The sequence below is a fragment of the Lagenorhynchus albirostris genome, chromosome 3 (genome assembly GCF_949774975.1).
Source record: "Lagenorhynchus albirostris chromosome 3, mLagAlb1.1, whole genome shotgun sequence".
Classification (NCBI taxonomy): Eukaryota; Metazoa; Chordata; class Mammalia; order Artiodactyla; family Delphinidae; genus Lagenorhynchus; species Lagenorhynchus albirostris.
The window spans coordinates 62,301,719-62,321,642 of record NC_083097.1 but is presented as its reverse complement, the minus strand read 5'-3'; the positions used below and the strand labels follow the sequence as shown (position 1 = coordinate 62,321,642).

General features: G+C 41.1%; 1 protein-coding gene across 3 annotated transcripts in view; it reads left to right on the top strand.

Annotated features, from left to right (window-relative positions):
• Positions 1 to 19,924, top strand: part of ARSB (arylsulfatase B) — a 193,395-nt gene that overhangs the window by 31,352 nt on the left and 142,119 nt on the right. For all 3 annotated transcript variants that reach the window (XM_060143179.1, XM_060143177.1, XM_060143178.1), the window contains exon 4: positions 5,601 to 5,808. In XM_060143179.1, the coding sequence (XP_059999162.1) occupies positions 5,601 to 5,808 (208 nt within the window). The remainder of the gene's footprint in view (positions 1 to 5,600; positions 5,809 to 19,924) is intronic.

Genomic DNA, 19,924 nt, shown 5'->3' with positions numbered 1-19,924 from the left:
AAATATTGTGATTTATTGGTCCGGGGTGGGACCCTATCACTGGTATTTAATTATCCCTCCGCTCCTACCTCCAACCAGTGATTCTGATGTGCAGTCACTATCGATTCCTCTCAAGCACAGAGAAGCAAGCAGAAGCCAGCTGCCCTTTGCAAGCTCACAATATACCACTCTTTAATCATGCAACAAGTATAAGATGTCTACAATAAAAATTTGTTTCCATTAAGGAACAATAGAGTATTCTCTCCCAGTGCGCATAACATTAATCAAATAAGAGGAAGCACCTGGGGTGACATCATTCCTGGTGGGTGGGCTGTCTTAACTGGTGTAGGGGGAGAAGGCTCAGGAACTGAGGAAAACTGTAGGCCCTAAGAGCTCACAAGCCACCCACACCCGTGTGATTAGTATGGTGCTGCTCATAGGTAATATGGAAATTGCTGGGTGAGAGGTGGTCATTTTCCTACAGTGACTGAAATGTTCCAAAGCAGTAGCCAGCCTTTTCAGCATCCCCAAAGTCAAGTTTGAAGCATAGACATAAATGAATGAAATAATCAATAGCTGAGTAATAGCCCCAGAAAGTTTAAGACGGCAGATGCCAATGTTTATAGTTTCAATTCTCAATGAAAGGACGCAGCACACCAATTACAGGACTTTCATCATTTTATTCCAACATTGAATCTAATTCTGTTCTAACTTCTCTGTGCTATCTACAGACTGTAACATAGGCAACTTGCTCTAAGATGGAAATCATTAAAGAAATACACACAAAGTATCCACAAGCTGACTTAAAAATGTGTCTGTTTTAAAGAGCACTTGGGGAAAAAAAGCATATGGAGCTATTTTGTAACAGAAACACAGTTGGTGCTGGAATCAAGGAGATATTGCTAATAACCATTGCACAGTGTTAAGAAGGAATGTCTTTTCTCCTTTTTCTACAGGATAATTCCCTTAGTACTAATACTACAATGTGAAAGTAACACATTCACAAAATATCGTTTGGTTAAAAATAGCCCCCCTCGGGCTTCCCTGGTGGCGCAATCGTTGAGAGTCCGCCTGCCGATGCAGGGGACACGGGTTCGTGCCCCGGTGCGGGAAGATCCCACATGCTGCAGAGCGGCTAGGCCCGTGAGCCATGGCTGCTGAGCCTGCGCGTCTGGAGCCTGTGCTCCGCAATGGGAGAGGCCACAACAGTGAGAGGCCTGCGGACCTCAAAAAAAAAAAAAAAAATAGCCCCCCTCAAAACTTTGCAGAATAAAAATAAATGTTTTCTCCCATACCTCATCTACTAGCAGCTTCTTAAAACAAATGTGACTTTCTAGTGGTAGACACTTACCTTTTCCTGTCACAATTTGGAAAGAAATGTCTCAATTTGGAAGTCAAAGAGAATAACACTTTAAAAACATATCATATGCTTTTTAAAAAGTTATACTTTAAATTAGGGAAATGTACTAAAGAAATGAATTTAAGGCTTACTTCCTTACTGGAATTAGCATAATGAGAAAGGGAAATAAACCCTTAGCACCATTTTAATATGCTAATAACTTTAGGTTATAATGTCATACTTTTACTTAATACCTAACCATTTGGTCGTGATTCACATTTAGGATTCCAATTTACAGACCTAAAGAAAGGCATACAGCTAGGGTTGGTGTAAAACTGGCAGCTGTAACTAGGTTGGTGAGAGCAGAGATCTGGACCCAAGAAAGACCAAGGGAGAGATCAAGGTCCTGCGCAAACCCAGAGATCTGTGGAGTTCAAACTCGGGTCCAGGACTTTGGTGTTTTGAATCAGGATGTCAGTAAGGTCAGAATGGGCCTGAAAGTCTCCAAAGGCCAAGGCTCCATTAGGTTGGAACGCAAGTCAGTAGACAGCATACTAATAATGAGCCCATCCCCAGGATGGCAGCTGCTGGCTTTGGGCTAACAGTGAGCTGAGGTTGGCAGGTGTGGGGAAATTGGCTACAGCTGTTTACTGGGAGGGTCTTAGGACAAGAGGCTGAAGGCAGGTTCCTGACTGTGGTGGAGAACCTGAGGGCCCGAGTTAATTGTTCTTTCCACTGGGGTACCATGTGGTACTAAGAAGAATACTCTGTTAATTTTTTTTTCAATTTAAAAGTAGTATAGAAATGTTTCACATCTAGCACTGTTGGCAAATGAGTTATTCCATGAATAAAGTTCACCTTGTGAGAACTGAAACTTTATTTTTACAATATTGGATGGAAATACTCTAAAATGTGGTACATTGGTCCTCACCTCATTAAATGGGCTACACTGTTTATCATTCTGACTCCTGGTGACCCAGAGCCATACCGATGTGTGCAAGGATGTTTGCCCATACACTAAATGGTCCTAGATCACTGCTGACGAAGTGGGAAAAAGACAACTTGTTTTGTTCAAGAATCACCTTTACCTGTAAGTCTAGTTGGCAGGTAGCACGAGGCCTTTGCCGGGCCTGTAACAGTCATAGGCCAGGAAAGACTGCATCTCCCAGGGGTTGTTTTCATTTTCTCTTCTCAGTTATGCCCCTTCTGTTTGAACTAACAGGAGCCTGACCACTGGATAAATGGGGGAATTGTTGTAGTATTATCATTTTAATCCCTCAAGAGCAATGGTCATGTCTTCAACCACTAAAGAATAATTACAGGAAAGGTTTTCAGGTAATTTCTTGCTATATTTAACAAAGTGTGTAGAATGATTTCCACACTGAATATTTATAAGACCCTTTAATGATGGTCCCAGAAACATTATTTTTTCCCCAGAGTGGTTATGAGATCTCTCCTCCACCACCCTCCCCAGCTGTCGCCTCCAGGGATCACTTGTTGGCTGGAAATGACCTGCCTTCCTTCCCCTTTCTCTCCTTAATGACGGGAGCTGCCGAGTTGCCCATAATGGCCTGGGTGAGCACTTTCTCCTGAAACAGTGAGCTCCCTTTTTCATTTCTCCACCCCTGTCCACTGTAGAGAATCCAGACCAGGGTCACAAAGTCTTATGTTTACAAGGGCCAGGCTGCTACCCTAAATAAATGAAGTCATTCAGGTAGGAGAGTGGGGAGACTAGAAAATAAGAGAGCCCTTGGGGGAGGCCGGGGGTCTCTGTTTCTCATACTCCAGCCATTTGTTGTCAGATGGAGTGTGGACCTGGAGTTGTCAGAAGTTCTGATTTTTCAAGAAAATAAAAAAACTAAACAAAACAGGTTTTCATGTGACATTTCCTGATTTTTAAAACTTTATGAGGGTTGCAAATTGTTGTAGCTTTCCAATTTTTAATCCGTCCCCATCCAGACCTTGGCCGGTGGCTGGGGCATGGGCTTGGTCTAGTGCTGAAGATCCAGACGGCAGTTCCCACTGTGGAACCTCACTGCGCTGGCAGGTCCTGGATGTCCCTGCACATCCTTTCCCCTCCGAACATCTTAGCCCAGGGTTCTTCCTCCCCACCTGGGCGGGGCATCTGCTGGGATTCCCTTCACCATGGTCTGGAGGAACATGGACTTTTCAGTGTGACTTGTGTGGCTGGTGGAGAACGCGCATGTGTCAAGGAGCCGCAGAGGCAGAGCTAAAGCCTGTCAAAGGGGTTAGTGTTGCCTTTTGGAGTTGGAATTTGGAATGCGTTCCCATGGAAACAATGTACAAACGAAGCCTAGGGTCTACATCATCATGGTTTTTATTCCATCACCTGCCTCCTTAGTAAAATAGGTTTTAAAGTGATGTCGTTGATATTGAACAGCCATTTTGAACATTTTGATTTTTGGGCAAAGGTGTTTCTAAGTTCCAAAGATCTGAACTAAAAATACTGTCTTGGGTGTCTATTTGAGTTCTATATATGTATACCCATTACTGTATCACAGTGATGTGTAATATGTAATTTAAAACAATTTATCAACAGTAATGAATGAAATATGAGCCCACCTCCCAGTCTGCATTCTAACTTTTCCCCATTCCTTTATGAGATTTAAATGCCTCAAATACTCCAACAGAATTATGTTTTTACTCTTGGGTTGAGCCAGTTGTTGTCTCTTTGAGGGTTTTCAATTCATTAAAGAATTCTATAGGAGCACAGTGAAGAGAGCCTTCAGAAAGACTCATTAAGAGGAAGAAGCTGACGCAGAATATCATTAACATTAAATTCTGTAAATTGGGTAAGAGGTGAAATGAATCAATGTATCATACTCCTTAGTTTCCAGGAATTAAATTGGCCTTATGTTTGGTCCTAGATCAAAGACTAGCAAGGCATGGTGTTCACTTGTTTTCTTCTAAAAATATAAACAATCCTTAAACCTCTCCTAAAAGGTGGTAACTTATTTTTCAGCTAAAGCAGAAAGCCAACCCATCTATTGGGACATAGCCACACTGTAAGAGTGGGGTTTCCAATAGGAAATTGCTCTGCAATTAATACGAACTTGTGCAAGTCATATAACCTTTCTAAGCCTCAGTTAACTTACCTGTAAAATGGGTGTAGCAAGGTGGTTTTTGAGTATTACATGAGACAGAATTATTGGTATTATTATTATTATTTGTTTGGATCAGAGCTTTCTAGGCCATTTTAGAACTCAAGCTTTTATTTTCATAAAATTCACCCATTTAAAGTACACAATTCAATAGTAAATTCACAGAGTTGTGCGACCATCACCACAGTCTAAGTTTAGAACGTTTTCACCGCCCCCAAAAGAAGTCTTGTACCTGTTAGAAGTCACTCATCCCTCCTCTCACCCACAACTCCCTACAGCTTCAGGCAACCACTAATCTACTTTCTGTTTCCATAGATTTGCCTATTCTGGACATTTTATATGAATGGAATCATACAAAACGTGATCTTTGTGATTGGTTTCTGTCACTTAACATAATGTTTTCAAGGTGCATCTATGTTGTAGGATGTGTCAGTACTTCATTCCTTTTTACGGCTGCATCATATTCCTTTTATTGCTGTCTATTGCTGAAAATAGACCACATTTTGTTAATCCATTCGTCAACCGGTGGACATTTAGTTGTTTCCACTTTTGGGCTATTATGAATAATGCCACTGTGATCATCCATGTACAAGTTTTTGTGTGGATTTATGCTTTTGTTTTTCTAGGGATGGAAATGCTGACTCATATGGTAACTATATCTTTAACAATTTCAGGAACTGCCAAGTTGTTTTTCAAACTGGCTGCACCACTTTACATCCCCATCAGCAATGAATGAGGGTTTCAGTTTTTCCACATCCTCACCAACACTTCTGATTTTCCATTTTTAAAATTATAACCCTCCCAGTGGGTGTGAAGTGGTATGTCAGTGTGGTTTTTATTTGCATTTCCCTAATGACTAATGATGCAGAGCATCTTTTCATGGGCTTATTGGCCATTTGTATATCTCCTTTGGAGAAACATCTATTCAGATTCTTTGCCCATTTTGTAGTTGGGTTAATTGAGTTTTATTATTGAGTTGTAAGAGTTCTTAATATATTCTAGATACAAGTCCCTTATCTGATATATGACTTACAAATATTTCTAACCCAGTTTGTGGGTTGTCTGAATATTACTTTTATTAACTGATAAATCTGGGCTTCTCTCTATATATTTAATGCTTCCAAGCCCTCTTAACTGATTTGCACAAACTCTCTTTCCAGCCTCTGTTTCTCTACCTTGCTCTCCAGTCTGTCCACGAGCCCCTTCAGGTCCCCGAGGAATACCTGAAGCCATACGACTTTATCCAAGACAAGAATAGGCATTACTATGCAGGAATGGTGTCCCTTATGGATGAAGCAGTGGGAAATGTCACCACAGCCTTAAAAAAACGTGGGCTCTGGAACAACACGGTGTTCATCTTCTCCACAGGTAAGTCCGTCGATAGGAAAATCATCTCTTGGCAGAGCCTAGGACATAGTAATCAATAAATGGAATGAAGATAAATTGGAGCATTTAGCAGTTCCTTATTAAAATAAATGCTAACTGCAAGAGTGGAGACGTCATAATAATGGATAGAAAAATGTGTCTAAGGAAGAAGAATTATGAGCCTTCTGTCTTCCTTCAGATACCAAAATATTCTGGGAGTATGCTTGAAAACAAGCTCTCAGTAACTGAGTAAGTATGAGTGGGCAACACTCCTATGCAGGGCAGCTGGGCAGTGAATCCCTGGACTGACTTGTTCCCAACAATGTCTACAGCCCAGGCATCCTCTATGAAGAGGACTTCCGCTGACTAGAGGGGTCTCTGTATCAGTGCAGAGGCAGATGGTGACATTATGAAGACACTTAAGAAATGGAACCATTTAAATCTAGGCTAGAGTCTCCAAGTATAGATTCTTTTATATTAAAAATTTCTGACAATAAAGTCATATATCACTGATTATAGAAAAAACAAAAGAAGGGAGAGAAATTTTTTGAAAAATCATTTTCATTATGGCAATGTCATTCTGATTCCTAATCTGTTATATATATGTGGTTTTTCCCCCCTTCTCATTAGACATAGTTTTCTAAAATTTCCCTATGATGTTCTTTGGGTGTAGATCGTGGTTTATTCATTATGCTGAGTATTCAGAGAGCACTTTCCATCTGAAAATGCAGATCCTTTTGTTATGGGAAATTTCCTTGTGTTCTTTATTTCAGAATTGTTTGGCCCTCCGTCCCACCTTTCTCCTATTCTCTCTGTACAAAACTCCTGTTATTTGGGTATTGGGTCAATCCTCTAATTTTCTAGGTTTTTTTCCTCCCCTATTTCTTTATTTTTCTTCTACTACTTGGGAAATTTCCTTATCATTATTCTCTAATCATTCTATTGAATTCATTGCAACCGCCATTTTTTTCAAGTCTATTTTATTTTTTTATTGGAGCATAATTGCTTTACAGTGTTGTGTTAGTTTCTGCTATAGAGCAAAGTGAATCAACTATATGTATACATATATCCCCTCCCTTGAGCCTCCCTCCCACCCCGCTGCCATCCCACCCCTCTAGGTCATCACAGAGCACCGAGCTGAGCTCCCTGTGCTATGCAGAAGCTTCTCACTAGCTATCTATTTTACACATGGTAGTGTATATATGTCAATGCTACTCTCTCAATTCGTCTTACCCTTCCCTTCCCCGCCTGTGTCCACAAGTCCGTTCTCTACATCTGCGTCTCTTTTCCTGCCCTGCAAATAGGTTCATCGGTACCATTTTTCTAGATTCCATATATATGCGTTAATATACGATATTCATTTTTCTCTTTCTGACTTACTTCACTCTGTATGACAGACTCTAGGTTCATCCGTATCACTACAAATGACCCAATTTCATTACTTTTTATGTCTGGTAATATTCCGTTGTATATACGTACCACATCTTCTTTATCCATTCATCTGTAGGTGGACATTTAGGTTGTTTCCATACCCTGGCTATTGTAAATAGTGCTGCAATGAACATTGGGGTACATATATATTTTTTTGTTTTTTATTTTATTATTATTTATTTATTTATTTTTGGCTGCATTGGGTCTTTGTGGCTGCACGTGGGCTTTCTCTAGTTACGGCCAGCGGGGCTCCTCTTCGTTGCAGTGCCCGGGCTTCTCGTTGCTGTGGCTTCTCTTGTTGTGGAGCACAGGCTCTAGGCGCGCGGGCTTCAGTAGTTGTAGCATGTGGGCTCAGTAGTTGCAGCATGCAGGCTCAGTAGTTGTGGCGTGCTGGCTGTAGGGTGCATGGGCTTCAGTAGTTGTGGCGCGCGGGCTAAGTAGTTGTGGCTTGTGGGCTCTAGAGCGCAGGCTCAGTAGTTGTGGTGCACAGGCTTAGTTGCTCCGCAGCATGTGGGATCTTCCTGGATCAGGGATCGAACACATGTCCCCTGCATTGGCCAGCGGTTTCTCAACCACTGCGCCACCAGGAAAGTCTCTGGGGTACATGTATCTTTTTGAATTATGTTTTTCTCAGGGCATATGCCCAGTCGCAGCAACCACTGTATTTTTTAATTGTCAAAAGCTCTTTCCTGTTTTCTGATAACTCCTTTTTTGTAAAGTTTGTTTTTATTTTATAAATGTAATAATTTATTTCTCCAAAGCCTGCGCTCTTCCTTAACCATTAATTTTGTATATATATATATGTGAATGTGAGTGTGTATGTAGGTATGTTTATACATATACATATATGTGTGTATTAGGTATACACATACATGTATTTTTTTTTACTTTTTAAAAAATTTTTGTCAGAGTATAGTTGCTTCACAATATTGTATATATTTTTAAGTTTGCTTGTACTCCCAACTTTGTCTCTTTCTCTTCTAAGGTCATTTGTATCTTTGTTTTGGTCTGTCTTTCATGAAGGAGGCTTTTTCAGACCCCTAGTGATCCTTGGCTAAAACCCAAAAATTTGATTGGAAACTCGAAGGGTGAGGTCAGGACTTGTCATCTGGTAAGTTTTACTGTAAAGTGACTGTGTGAGAAGTATGAGGTGACACGCTGAGGAATTAATCTGGGTATTTTACTTATAGATTTTTAAAAGAGTTGTTTTGTTTTGTTTTGCTTGTAATTAGGCATGGTTATGGAACGTAGCATTTACTGAGTACTTACCATGTGTGGGACATGGTTCTAAGTGCTTTACATGAATAAGTTCAGTTAATCCTCAGAATAATTCTCTGGGGACTCTTATTATCCCATCTTGCAGATGTGAGGACTGAAGCACAAAGAGGCTAAGTAACTTGCCTAAGGTCACTCAGCCAGGCAGAGTGAGGTGTCACCCTTTCTGCCTCTGACACGATGATCTGGAAGTTCTTACTGGACCTCAAGATATAGCAGTGCTTTCCCCGAGGTGTGCTGCAATTTTGATTTGTTGAGAAGCCTCGGCACGGCCGGGGTAGCATCCACCCTGACCAGCCTTTTTCAGTTGCTTTAGTGCTATACAAATACTATAATTTTCTAAGTGTGTCCCGCTGTGAAAAAGGTTGAGTATAGATAACATATGTTTTCCCCAAAAAACTTACCCTTCAGAAAAGAGGGCAATATCTTATACTTAAGTCCTTACAAGTTCTCTCATAGTCCGAGAGTCGTTTTCAATCTCCTTTATTTTGAACAGCCTGGTAAAGCACTTTGATCAGTGCTGGTATTGAATGCTTATAGAGGTCACTGGAAAGAATCAATTAAAAAGGAGTCCAAGACGTTTAATACTGATTTAGTAATTATTCCTGGGAAATGACCTCACTGTTTTAAGAACTGGAAGTTGTAAGTTTGTGAAACAAGCCTTTGTTGTAGATATCACAATTATACAATTTAAGGATAAATTATACCCTGAAATGAACGTATACATGGATTGATGTATCATACATAGACTGAGAAGTACTCAGACAGAAGTGAAAATGGTAGCTCTGGAAAACTGTTAAACGTCTCAGGGTGGCTCCTGTGACAACAGATACTGATGTCAAGTGTGCATGGGGACAGGTTTTTTCATAATAAGTGAGGGTGGAAAACAATATTTTAAGATCTGTATATCTCTTTTATTGTATGATTTCAAATGTTTATACATAGACATATTTTAAATAGATAGTTGACTATTTCATAAATACCCATAATACTTATTCAAGTCGGCAAAAATAATTTTTGGAGCTATACACTGAGAAAATGGGAATTACCTTATAATTGGGTTGCCCTATTCTGACAGTTTGATATATTAATAGATATATTAGTCTTGGACCATCTTTGCTTTGTTGAGCTAAATCCAACTTTATAGTGCGTATGTATTTTAATTATACTGCTGGATTCAGTTGGCTAGGGTTTTATTTAGAAGATTTGCATTGATTTAAAAGTAAAAGTGGAGTAGGTGGTTTCTTTTCTCCCTGTTGAGTTTTGTTGTATTGGTTATACACATGTCGTAACATACTTTGGAAGTTTTTCCATCTTTTTCTATGCTCTGGAACACTTTGCAGATTGTTTGAAAGATCCCTCTGGTAAGCTGGTCCCTGGAACCGTTTTAGGAGGCTTAAAAAAATTATCTCCATAGTTTAAATTTTTTGCTTAATTATATCTAGGGGTGTGGGTCTTTAAAATATTTTTAAATTAATTTTGCCTGAAATACAGTGAGCCCTTTGATCTGCATGCTGAGATTATTTTTCACTCCAGGAAGTCTTCCTTGTTCATATTTTAGCTTATTGCTTTTGTTCTGTTTGATTTAATTCTCAAAAATGGCTTTAATTAGTAGGTGGAATTACTGACTCAGCTTTTCTTTCATCAGTTTCCGTTTTTCATCCTTTTTCTCAGTCTGCTGGAGCTCTTTTGCATTACCAGTTAGACATTTGTGCAGTTTTAATGCTGCTCTTTAATATCTCCAGTGGAGATTACTATTGATAGTATTTTTAGCATCTTTGCAATCCTTTCTTTGCCTCAATCAATTCTTTTTTCTTTTAAGTTTGTTAGTAATAATAATGACTACTGGTTATTAAATATTTACTGCATCCCAGGCCGTTCTAGTGCTTTTCCTATACTTTCTCATTGTTAATCATGTTTTAATCATTAAAGTTCCAAGTAGCATTGTTAAATGGGTTTCTTTATCCCTACTTTAAAAATGAAGAAACGGGCTTCCCTGGTGGCGCAGTGGTTGAGAGTCCGCCTGCCGATGCAGGGGACACGGGTTCGTGCCCCGGTCCGGGAGGATCCCACATGCCGCGGAGCGGCTGGGCCCGTGAGCCATGGCCGCTGAGCCTGCACGTCCGGAGCCTGTGCTCCGCAACGGGAGAGGCCACAACAGTGAGAGGCCCGTGTACCACAAAAAAAAAAAAAAAAAAAAAAAAAAAAAGAAGAAACCAAAATTTAAAGAGGTCAAGTGATTTGCCCAAGTCTACTGCTATGGTCTGAATGTTTGTGTTCCCCCAAAATTCATATGTGGTGGTGTTGGAAGGTGGGGGCCCTTGGGATGTAATTAGGTCATGAGGGAGGACCCCTCATGAATGGGATTAGTGCTTTTACAAAAGAGACACCAGAGAGATCTCTAGCCCCTTCCTCCATGTGAGGACACAGTGAGAAGATATCGGCTGTGAACCAGGAGAGGATTCTCACCAGAAGGTGACTATACTAGTGCCTTGGCCTTGAACTTCCCAGCTTCCAGAGCTGTGAGAAATAAATTTCTGTTGTTTATAAGCCACCCAGTCCATGGTATTCTGTTATAGCTGCCGAACAGACTAAGAGCCATACATCTAATAGAGGGAAGAGGAGAATTCAAACGCAGATCAGCTTGAGGTCAGTCCCTGTTAAACCTAATCAGCTGTGCTTGTACATCTCCTCTTTTCCTTCTGTCTCATCCCATTGTCCCTAATCTCTACTTTTTGGCTTTCTACACTTCTATCCATAAAACCCATGATTTTCCTGAATCTTTCCAAATAGAACTTCTCTAAAATCATCATTTCCATAGTCAATCATTTCCGGCTATATACTCTTCCTCTGAGTGTAAGCAGTCGAGGATCTATCCGCCCAGAGTGCGTGGCCATCTCTTGGCCTCTGGTCACTGTCCCCTGGTTAATTCCTTCTCAAATCTATAGCTTGGGGTCAGGTTGATGCACACAACTCACTCGGTTCCCAGTGGCCTTTAGGCATTGAGTGTCCTACACTCCAGTGAACCTGACTGACCTACTTAACATTTTCTTATCTTCGGGCTGCTTCTTCAGCATGGCTAGCAGATTCTTCCTGTCTCCACACCTTCAGGGCTTTACTTAGGGGGGCATTTGCCAGGGCAGTGTGCCCCACTGCCAGGCCCTTTCTTCTGCCCACTGTTCTCTGGGAGTTGTGATCTCTCACTGCAGATAGGAAGTTGAAGAGGTAGTAATGCTCTGGTCATGTCAGATATGAGCACTGTCCCCTCCTGGGCTGCCTTCCTGCCTCTTTTCAGGTAGGCGAGTGGCTCCATGTCGAGGCAGAGAGGGTAGACCAGCCCTCGTTTCTTCAGCTCAGCTTCTCCAGCCCTACAGCTTATGGAAATTTCTCCAGGGTTCTCTCTGACATTACAGATTGTCTGTGAGTCCTGGTTTCTCGCATTGTAATGAATTTTCATCTTATTCTAACTCATCACAACATGATGTTATTCATCTTATCCTATGTCTATGTAATTTTAGCAGAGTATTGGTTAAGAGAAGCAGCACTAACGGCCATTAGGAAGATACCGTTTTAACCTGGGCTCTTATTACCGCAGCTGAGCTTTTTTTTTTTTAATAGTGTTTATTTATTTTTACTTGTTGACAGTTTGCTTTATTTATTTACTCATGGCTGTGTTGGGTCTTCGTTTCCGTGCGAGGGCTTTCTCTAGTTGTGGCAAGCGGGGGCCACTCTTCATCGCGGTGCGCAGGCCTCTCACTATCACGGCCTCTCTCGTTGCGGAGCACAGGCTCCAGACGCGCAGGCTCCAGATGCGCAGGCTCAGTAATTGTGGCTCACGGGCCCAGTTGCTCCGCGGCATGTGGGATCTTCCCAGACCAGGGCTCGAACCCACGTCCCCTGCATTGGCAGGCAGATTCTCAACCACTGCGCCACCAGGGAAGCCCGCAGCTGAGCTTTATAGTTGCTAAACTCCAGGAATCTTCACAGAGTCTAACCGTGAGTAAAATGAGCTAAAATTAGAGCCAACTCTGGAGCAACTTGATCATGAATTAAGACTAGGAAAACTGAGTCTAAAACCTTGAAGAGAAGACAACGATTGATCTCAACATCTTTCTGCAGCTATTATATGTTTATATTAACTCTTATCAGAATAACCATTTTCACTTACATTTAGAGGAGAGTTTGACTATAAGGACAAACCTAATTTCCTCTGGAGACTTTTTCTGTGTTTATTGACAATTTCATTGCCTGAAGTTGAATTTAATAACGTGCTATAATAATGTGATTAAAACCCAAGGAAACAAGCCCTGGAACTGGCTGGTTATAGAATGGTGATTCATTTTTTCCAGTTTTCTCACTTTACTTCCCTTGGCACTGCTCTTCTTCACAAGCATAAAAATACTGAGTGCATCCAAATAACTGTTGAACCCAGGAGTATAGAAACCCCTGACATATACTAGCTTCTTGGTATCACACTTATATTTAGTGAAAGGGAGAGGTAAAGGCATATATTTTGTAGGTGCAGCTGTTTGAAGACACTTTTAAAAAAATCTTCTTTTATAATCTGCAGGAGACCCATGAGGCTTCCTCATCCCTTGTCATCATCGTCTGAGCACTTAAGGTGGTAACTCGGTGCGCCAGCTGGGAACCACGTGCAGCAGTGGAGTGTTTGTTAAAAATGCACTTGCTGAGGTGACGGCTGCACAACATTGTGGATGTACTAAAGGTTACTGAATTGGACACACTAAAATGGTTAATTTTATGTTATGTGAATTTCATCTCAGTTTTTAAAAATACAGTTTCTCAGACTCTATTACAGACTTACTAAATCAGAACCTAAATGAATGAAATCAGAAACCCTGGGATCTGGGCCCAGGAATCTTCATTTTTAACAGTAATCCAGGTGATTCTTCTGTATAGAGAAATTTGAGAACTTTTGATCTAGGGTAACTTATTCAAACCCTGGGAATTTACCTAATGAAGAATAGAGAGAGACAGACAGAACCCAGCAGCACCACCATAGAGGAACCCTGACCAGATCCTGTTCAATCACACATCTCTACCTGAACAAACAGAGTAATTTATTCCAGAGCCTAGACTTTTAACATTTATTATCTGATTATCTTTCATAAAATTATGTGCGATTTAATATCTTAGAGCTATAAAGATTCTTAACTAATTCCCCTAAATCTTATGTCCCTTTCTCCCTCATACGTTGAATTCCCTTCAAAACTGGTACCAACAAATGGAGAACTCCTTCACAGTTTAAATGTACTTATTAGGCAGTTGGCAGACTTATAAATATTATAGAAATTCTGTGCCAGGAACAAAGTAATTTGATGCTGACAAATCAATCTCACTAAGTTCTTCAAACTCTTAAATGCATTTCTGACAAAGCTAAGGAAAACCTGTTAAGTGAATAAGTGATATAGTGGATCCACACCGGCTTTCTCTTTGCAAATAGTGCTTTTTTCACCATAGAGGGGAATAACAACACATAGCTCAAAACTACAAGACGAGGACCATCTTCTCCCTAGCCAGAGGTCATTAACCCATTTCACCTCTTCAGAATTTTCATGTGAATGTCCATGCTAAAAGCATGTCGGATCACTTTTAATGTTTTATTAGTAATAGGCAGTAATGCATACGGATTTGTTGATTATTTTATTGAGAGAAAATAATAATCAATACATTTTAGAGGCCCCCAGAACGAAGTCTTGCATTTGTATTCTCTGTGACAAACCATTGAATCAACAAGCCCAGAGTCTAAGGCAAAGATGCTTCTCAATGCCTATGTTTATCAGATCTTCCGTGTTTTATCATAATTCTACTTATATACTATAATATAATATTGTATTATTGATGTTATGGATTTCTTAGCATGAGAAACATGAAATAATCTTTACTTTCACACTTCTATGAGAAATGGCCTTTCCCTGAGTTTATACTTAATGGAAAATATATATTGAACTGAGCATACTTATTGACTAAATTATAAGCTTTCCAATTTGTTTGGGTTTACTTCCGCCTCTTGTTTTGCACTCCATTTTAAAGGTCACACTTAAGATGGGTCCATTTCTTATATTGTACATTTCTCACAGAGCTCATTAGAGCCAAAAGTCCCTGTGGTGGCCAGGGGAGTGTTAGGCTGGACAGGCTGCACTGGGGGATGAAGCAAGGTGCAAAGGAGGTTCTACATAAAAATAATCACGTGGGAACCACAGTCACAGCAGGAGGAAGGGGCTGAAGTAACGTCAGGTCACCCCAGTTATAGACGCAAATACACAGTAGGCAACCAGAGGATGAAAGAGGGGACTGAATGGCCTAGGAATTATTAGTTTCTGAAATAGCAGAAAATAGATTGTATTTCAGGTGTTTTGTGCCTGGCATTTTAAAAAATCGATGCCATTAATTATAAGTGGAAGATAAAAGTTTAGGAAGCAGTATTTTCAGTTGACAAACAAAAGCTGTGTATTGTTTATACTCCTGTCTGCCAGAATGTAATGGGGATTGACTGTGTGGTCGTTTTTTTAAGAAAACAAAAAAATGAGGGTGACTTAGCTACTAAAGAACCCAAACAATCTGATTCTTCCCCATTTTACTCTCCATGTGTGGGGTTCTCCTCGAGGCAGTGGTAACTGCTGTGCATGTGTGTGGAATATATTTGAAACAAGGCATTTGCTCCAATATTGGAGCATTCCAGGGCTAGCTTGTGCCGGCATTCTGTCCCAGATTCGTCTCCACTTTGGGTTTATAAAGTGATTGCTGTGGTTTTCCGACTTGATCTCAGGCCCCCTGTTAGGCAGCTGAGGAAAGGCTGCCGTCTCCCTCCTTCCCAGGAGCTTAAGGAGACTTGCTCTTCTAAGGAGGGCCTGGGAACCAGGGCCGAAGCTCTTTGTGGGAGATAGCCCTGCTGTGCTTGGCCTCTAAAAGGCTGCTCATCCTTTGCTTTCAGAAGCATGAGATTCCCCTGGCCAGGCCTAAAAACAATAATAATGATATATTTGAAAAAATCCCCATCGCGTCTCTTGCTGACTTTGGCAGTTAGGTACCAAGCATCAACAAAACACTGTATACAGAAATCTGCCTTCCAGGCGTGTTCCTTTCTTACAGAATAATCCTTAACCTAGTGGAGGTTCTTTTTTCATGTGTCCTTAATGAGAAAATATTTCAGAGATTATTGGCACCACGGGTTTGTTCCTTTCTGGCGGCTGTCACCCTTAACCAACTGTGGTCTCTATGATCTCTTTCCTATTTTTCTTTCACAGTATGGTCCACACTTAATCAGCCCCTCCTAGGTTGACTGTGCCAAGTACAGTGATTTGTTCCTTTATTGTCTCTACTCCAGAACACTTTCTTATTTGGGAAGAGTTTTTAAAAAAGAAAAATGGCTTCAAAAAACTTAGCAAACATTAAAAATGGCATTCACTTCTGTGGAGACTACCAACAAAACCCAAAGCTATATCTGTTTTCAAAACAGCCTGTGATCTGGTAACACGTTCTGACATCCACAGACATACACACGTTCGTCAACAGTGTCCAAGAAGGAAGAGAGTACTGTGTTTGGACTAAGAATGTTGGCTTTATGGTGCTGCTTTAAAATCCCACTTTGGTGTCATGTTTGATGTTAGAAGGTCTTTCTCGAGTCCAGAGGTGATAGAGCAGGCTAAATGGTGGGATCTGTTGAAAATCCACTTCCCAAAAGTACCCTGTGTGCAGTACATCGGGGAGTCTCACATCGGGGAGTCCCTGAAGGGAGGGGCATGATTGGTGTCTATGGTGGGTTGTGATCATCACGCTATCACCATGTGAGGTCAGGTCACCTGACCATGTGAGTCTTCATTTTCTTCCTGACAACAAGAATTAGTCAGTTAATATGCATGACTCTCGATTTTATTTAGAACAATATGTTGGTCCTGAAGAGACCAGAAGCTAAAGATGTGAGGCATAAGTATCACATTCCCTTGGGGCTGAGGCAGGGGCCAGGCAAGTGCATGGCTTGGAGAAGTCCTTTCCCGTGTCTGGGTCTCTGATGCATGCACTAGAAGGAGTTGTGCTTTTTCCCTGATCTCCAGGCTGAAAATCACTTAGTTCAAGGAGTGTGACAAAAAGTCTGTCGAGCCACTAGTCCAGCACAGTGCCTAGCACAAAACTCAGGAAATATTTGCAGGTGGAGGAATGTGCTTGCCTTCGAGATCCAGCAACACACCCACCTACCAACAGGCCACAGGTCAAAGTCAAGTGAGTGGAGCTGAAAGATGAAGTTTGGAAGACAGCCTCTGGATCAGGGTCAGCAGGAGAGGCTTCATGAGGAGCTAGGGTATAAATTAAACTGTGCTTGAATGATGGATAAATATCAGCAGGTGAATGGAAAGAGAGGGCGGGGCATCTGGGGCATGGAGAGTGGCATGAGCAGACGAGCAGGGGGAGGGAAGCAAAGGTGTGTTCTGGGTGTGGTGACTAGGCCAGTCCAGCCTTCCCATTGGTGTTCAAAGGGACATCCAAAACCATGGATGTGTCCTCCTGGAATGTTAATTTTGCTTGAATGTAGAGAAGGAAAATTATTTAATTTAACTGGTTAGTAATTTAAAACATTTTTATATTAAAAGAAATGGGGCAAATTATGGAACAGAATACATTTAATTTCATGGATTTTTTTTTTTTAATGTTCAAAATCTCACGTTTCCACTCTTGATCATTTAATGGAAGAATTTAAAGTTCTTTAAAGGAGATCAACTCCATTCATTCACCAAAAATTGCCCACTAATCCTTACCTAGAGCTTGAGGCAGGAGCTGTGTTTCCTTGAAACTGCCAGTGGGAGGTGGGGCAAGCAGTCTAGCCCTTGGCCACATGGCCAAGGATTTTGCTTAGCTGTGAGAGAACCCCACGTGACACTGGGACACTGCATGTCCTGGATGGCAAATCTTGATGGTGGTTGGTATGGCTCCTCTTAAAGGATGTGCCTTCGTCCCACACAACAGACGTGAAGTACCTTTGTGTGCAGGTCTGGGCCATGGAGTCTGCACTCTTGCTAAGAATGAATGCAGGGAGGCCTGACCTCCTTGGTCTCCCTGGATAATGGAATGAAGGGTCTTCAGAGGCACTTCCTGAGTCTTCAATTTCCTTTCCTTTCTCCCCTGCTGTTCCTAAGCTCTAAATTCCTGTCTCAGCTTCTCCAGCCCCTCTGGCTCACTGCTCTCCCCAGGTCCTTGCCCCCTCGCCATTCCTTTGTTTTCAGCATGTGTGGGTTGTGAATGATTAGGCAACTTAGATCACAGGTTTTGTTTTTCCTACGCAAAGGCAAACCCCTCCCCTTGAAAGCTGTCTCCAGCTTTTCCCGGTTTTGAGAAAGCCACAGGCAGCCTCTCCAAGCTACAGTGGCATCTCAGAGGCCAACCAGAGGCCAAATTGTTGGTGGGTGAAAGAGCTTCTAGACCTTTCTTTACCATTTCTGTTTTAATTTCCATTTTTTCTGGCATATAGGTCAGATTGACTTTGTTATAGTTTTTTTTGTTATAATGCCAAACTCTGCCCAGTGTTACAGACAGCTTTCTTGTACCATGGTCATCTACTCACAAGTGAAAGGAATTAAGAAAATGTCAAGAAGAACTCAGTTAATCCAATACAAAATAGCTCACTAGCTTTCATTATTTGGGGAAGAAAAGGATCCAGATTTGTGCTGTCCAATAGGTGCCCACTAGCTGCAGAGGGCTATTGAGCATCTGAAATGTGGCTAATTTGCATTGAGATGTGCTGTAAGTATAAAATACTGAATTTTAAAGACTTGGTATGAAAGAAGAATGGAAAATAATATCTCAATAATTTTTTATATTGATTACATGTTGAACTGATTGGGTTGAATAAAATATATTATTAAAATTAGTTTTAAGGGCTTCCCTGGTGGCGCAGTGTTGAGAGTCCGCCTGCCGATGCAGGGGACACGGGTTCGTGCCCCGGTCCGGGAAGATCCCACATGCCGCGGAGCAGCTGGGCCCGTGAGCCATGGCCGTTGAGCCTGCGCGTCCGGAGCCTGTGCTCCGCAACGGGAGAGGCCACAGCAGTGAGAGGCCTGCGTACCGCAAAAAAAAAAAAAAAAAAATTTTAACTGTTTCTTTTTACCTTTTTCAAAATGTGGCCACTAGAAAATTTTAAACTACTTATGTGGCTCAGGTTATATTACTGCTGGACAGTGTTGCTCTAGATTGTAGCTTTGCAAGTAATTCATTCCTTGTGGGAGTTCCCCAGGGATTACTTATTACTTATTGAGTTCCCCAGGGATTATTATTACTTATTTTTCTCTCTTCATGATCATGCTAAGATGAAAATAACACGTAGTAGACTCTAAGGTTCTACAAAGCAAGAGCTGTGTCTGTTAACTTTCTTCTTTGGAGGCAGGAGTGGTGAGGTCATTTTGCTTAGGAGGCTTGTAAGCTGGCTCTGAAGATGTTTCCGAAAACAGCCTTGAACACTGACAGCATCATTGAAATAAGGGTATTGCCTCCCAGTGACTCTACCGAAAGATGTGATTCCTTTGGTTGCATAAATCAGGGGTTGGAATATTGAAAAAAGAAAGAAGGCGGTCTCATTACTTGAAGTCCATATTACTCCAGTGGGTCTCAGCATGTACAGGCACTTGGACAAGAACCACGATCACCCCTATTACCATTTTACAAATGCAGAATGCAACATGATGGAGGCAAAAGTGGGAAAGAAAGTCTTTTCTAACTGCTCTAAAGAAAACCCAAAATATTTAACTTGTTTGCTGTGATGTGATAACACTCCTCCTTGGTGCCAGAAGAAATACTGTTACAACATAGAACAAATAGGATTGTGAGATCCGGGATCAACGTATTAGTAAATGCCCGTGCTGTATAACAGTTTCTTTGAAATTTTAATCATTATGACTTATATAGGTCGAAGATACACTCAAGGCCTCTGTATCCATTTTCAGCAATCTTTTTCTTTTTTAAGGTTATAAAATCTTTTTTTTTTTTTTGGACAAGTTCACTATTAGGAAAGTATTTCTCCATAAAATAGAAGTCATCTTTTCCAAAACGGAAAGTTTTTTTTTTTTTAAGATTTTATTTTTTACTAGCAGTTTAGGCTCACAGCAGGATTAAGGGAACGATAGAGAGATTTCCTGTATCCTCCCTGCCCCCCACTCATGCTCCTCTGCGCTTATCATATCCCCTACCCACCAGGGTGCTGTTGCTTCTTAAGATCTTTAAAATGTTCCCTTTGTTTTAGTGCCCCATTGTCTTCTAATTCTCTGGGGTAGATAAGAAATAATTATCACCTTTTTGTAAATAGGGATATAATCCCAAGGGAGGTGATTTGTTGAAAAGCATAGGTGACCAGTAACAGAAATGGTTTGAAAACTTAGCTCTTTTGCTTTGCATTCCAGCTACTACA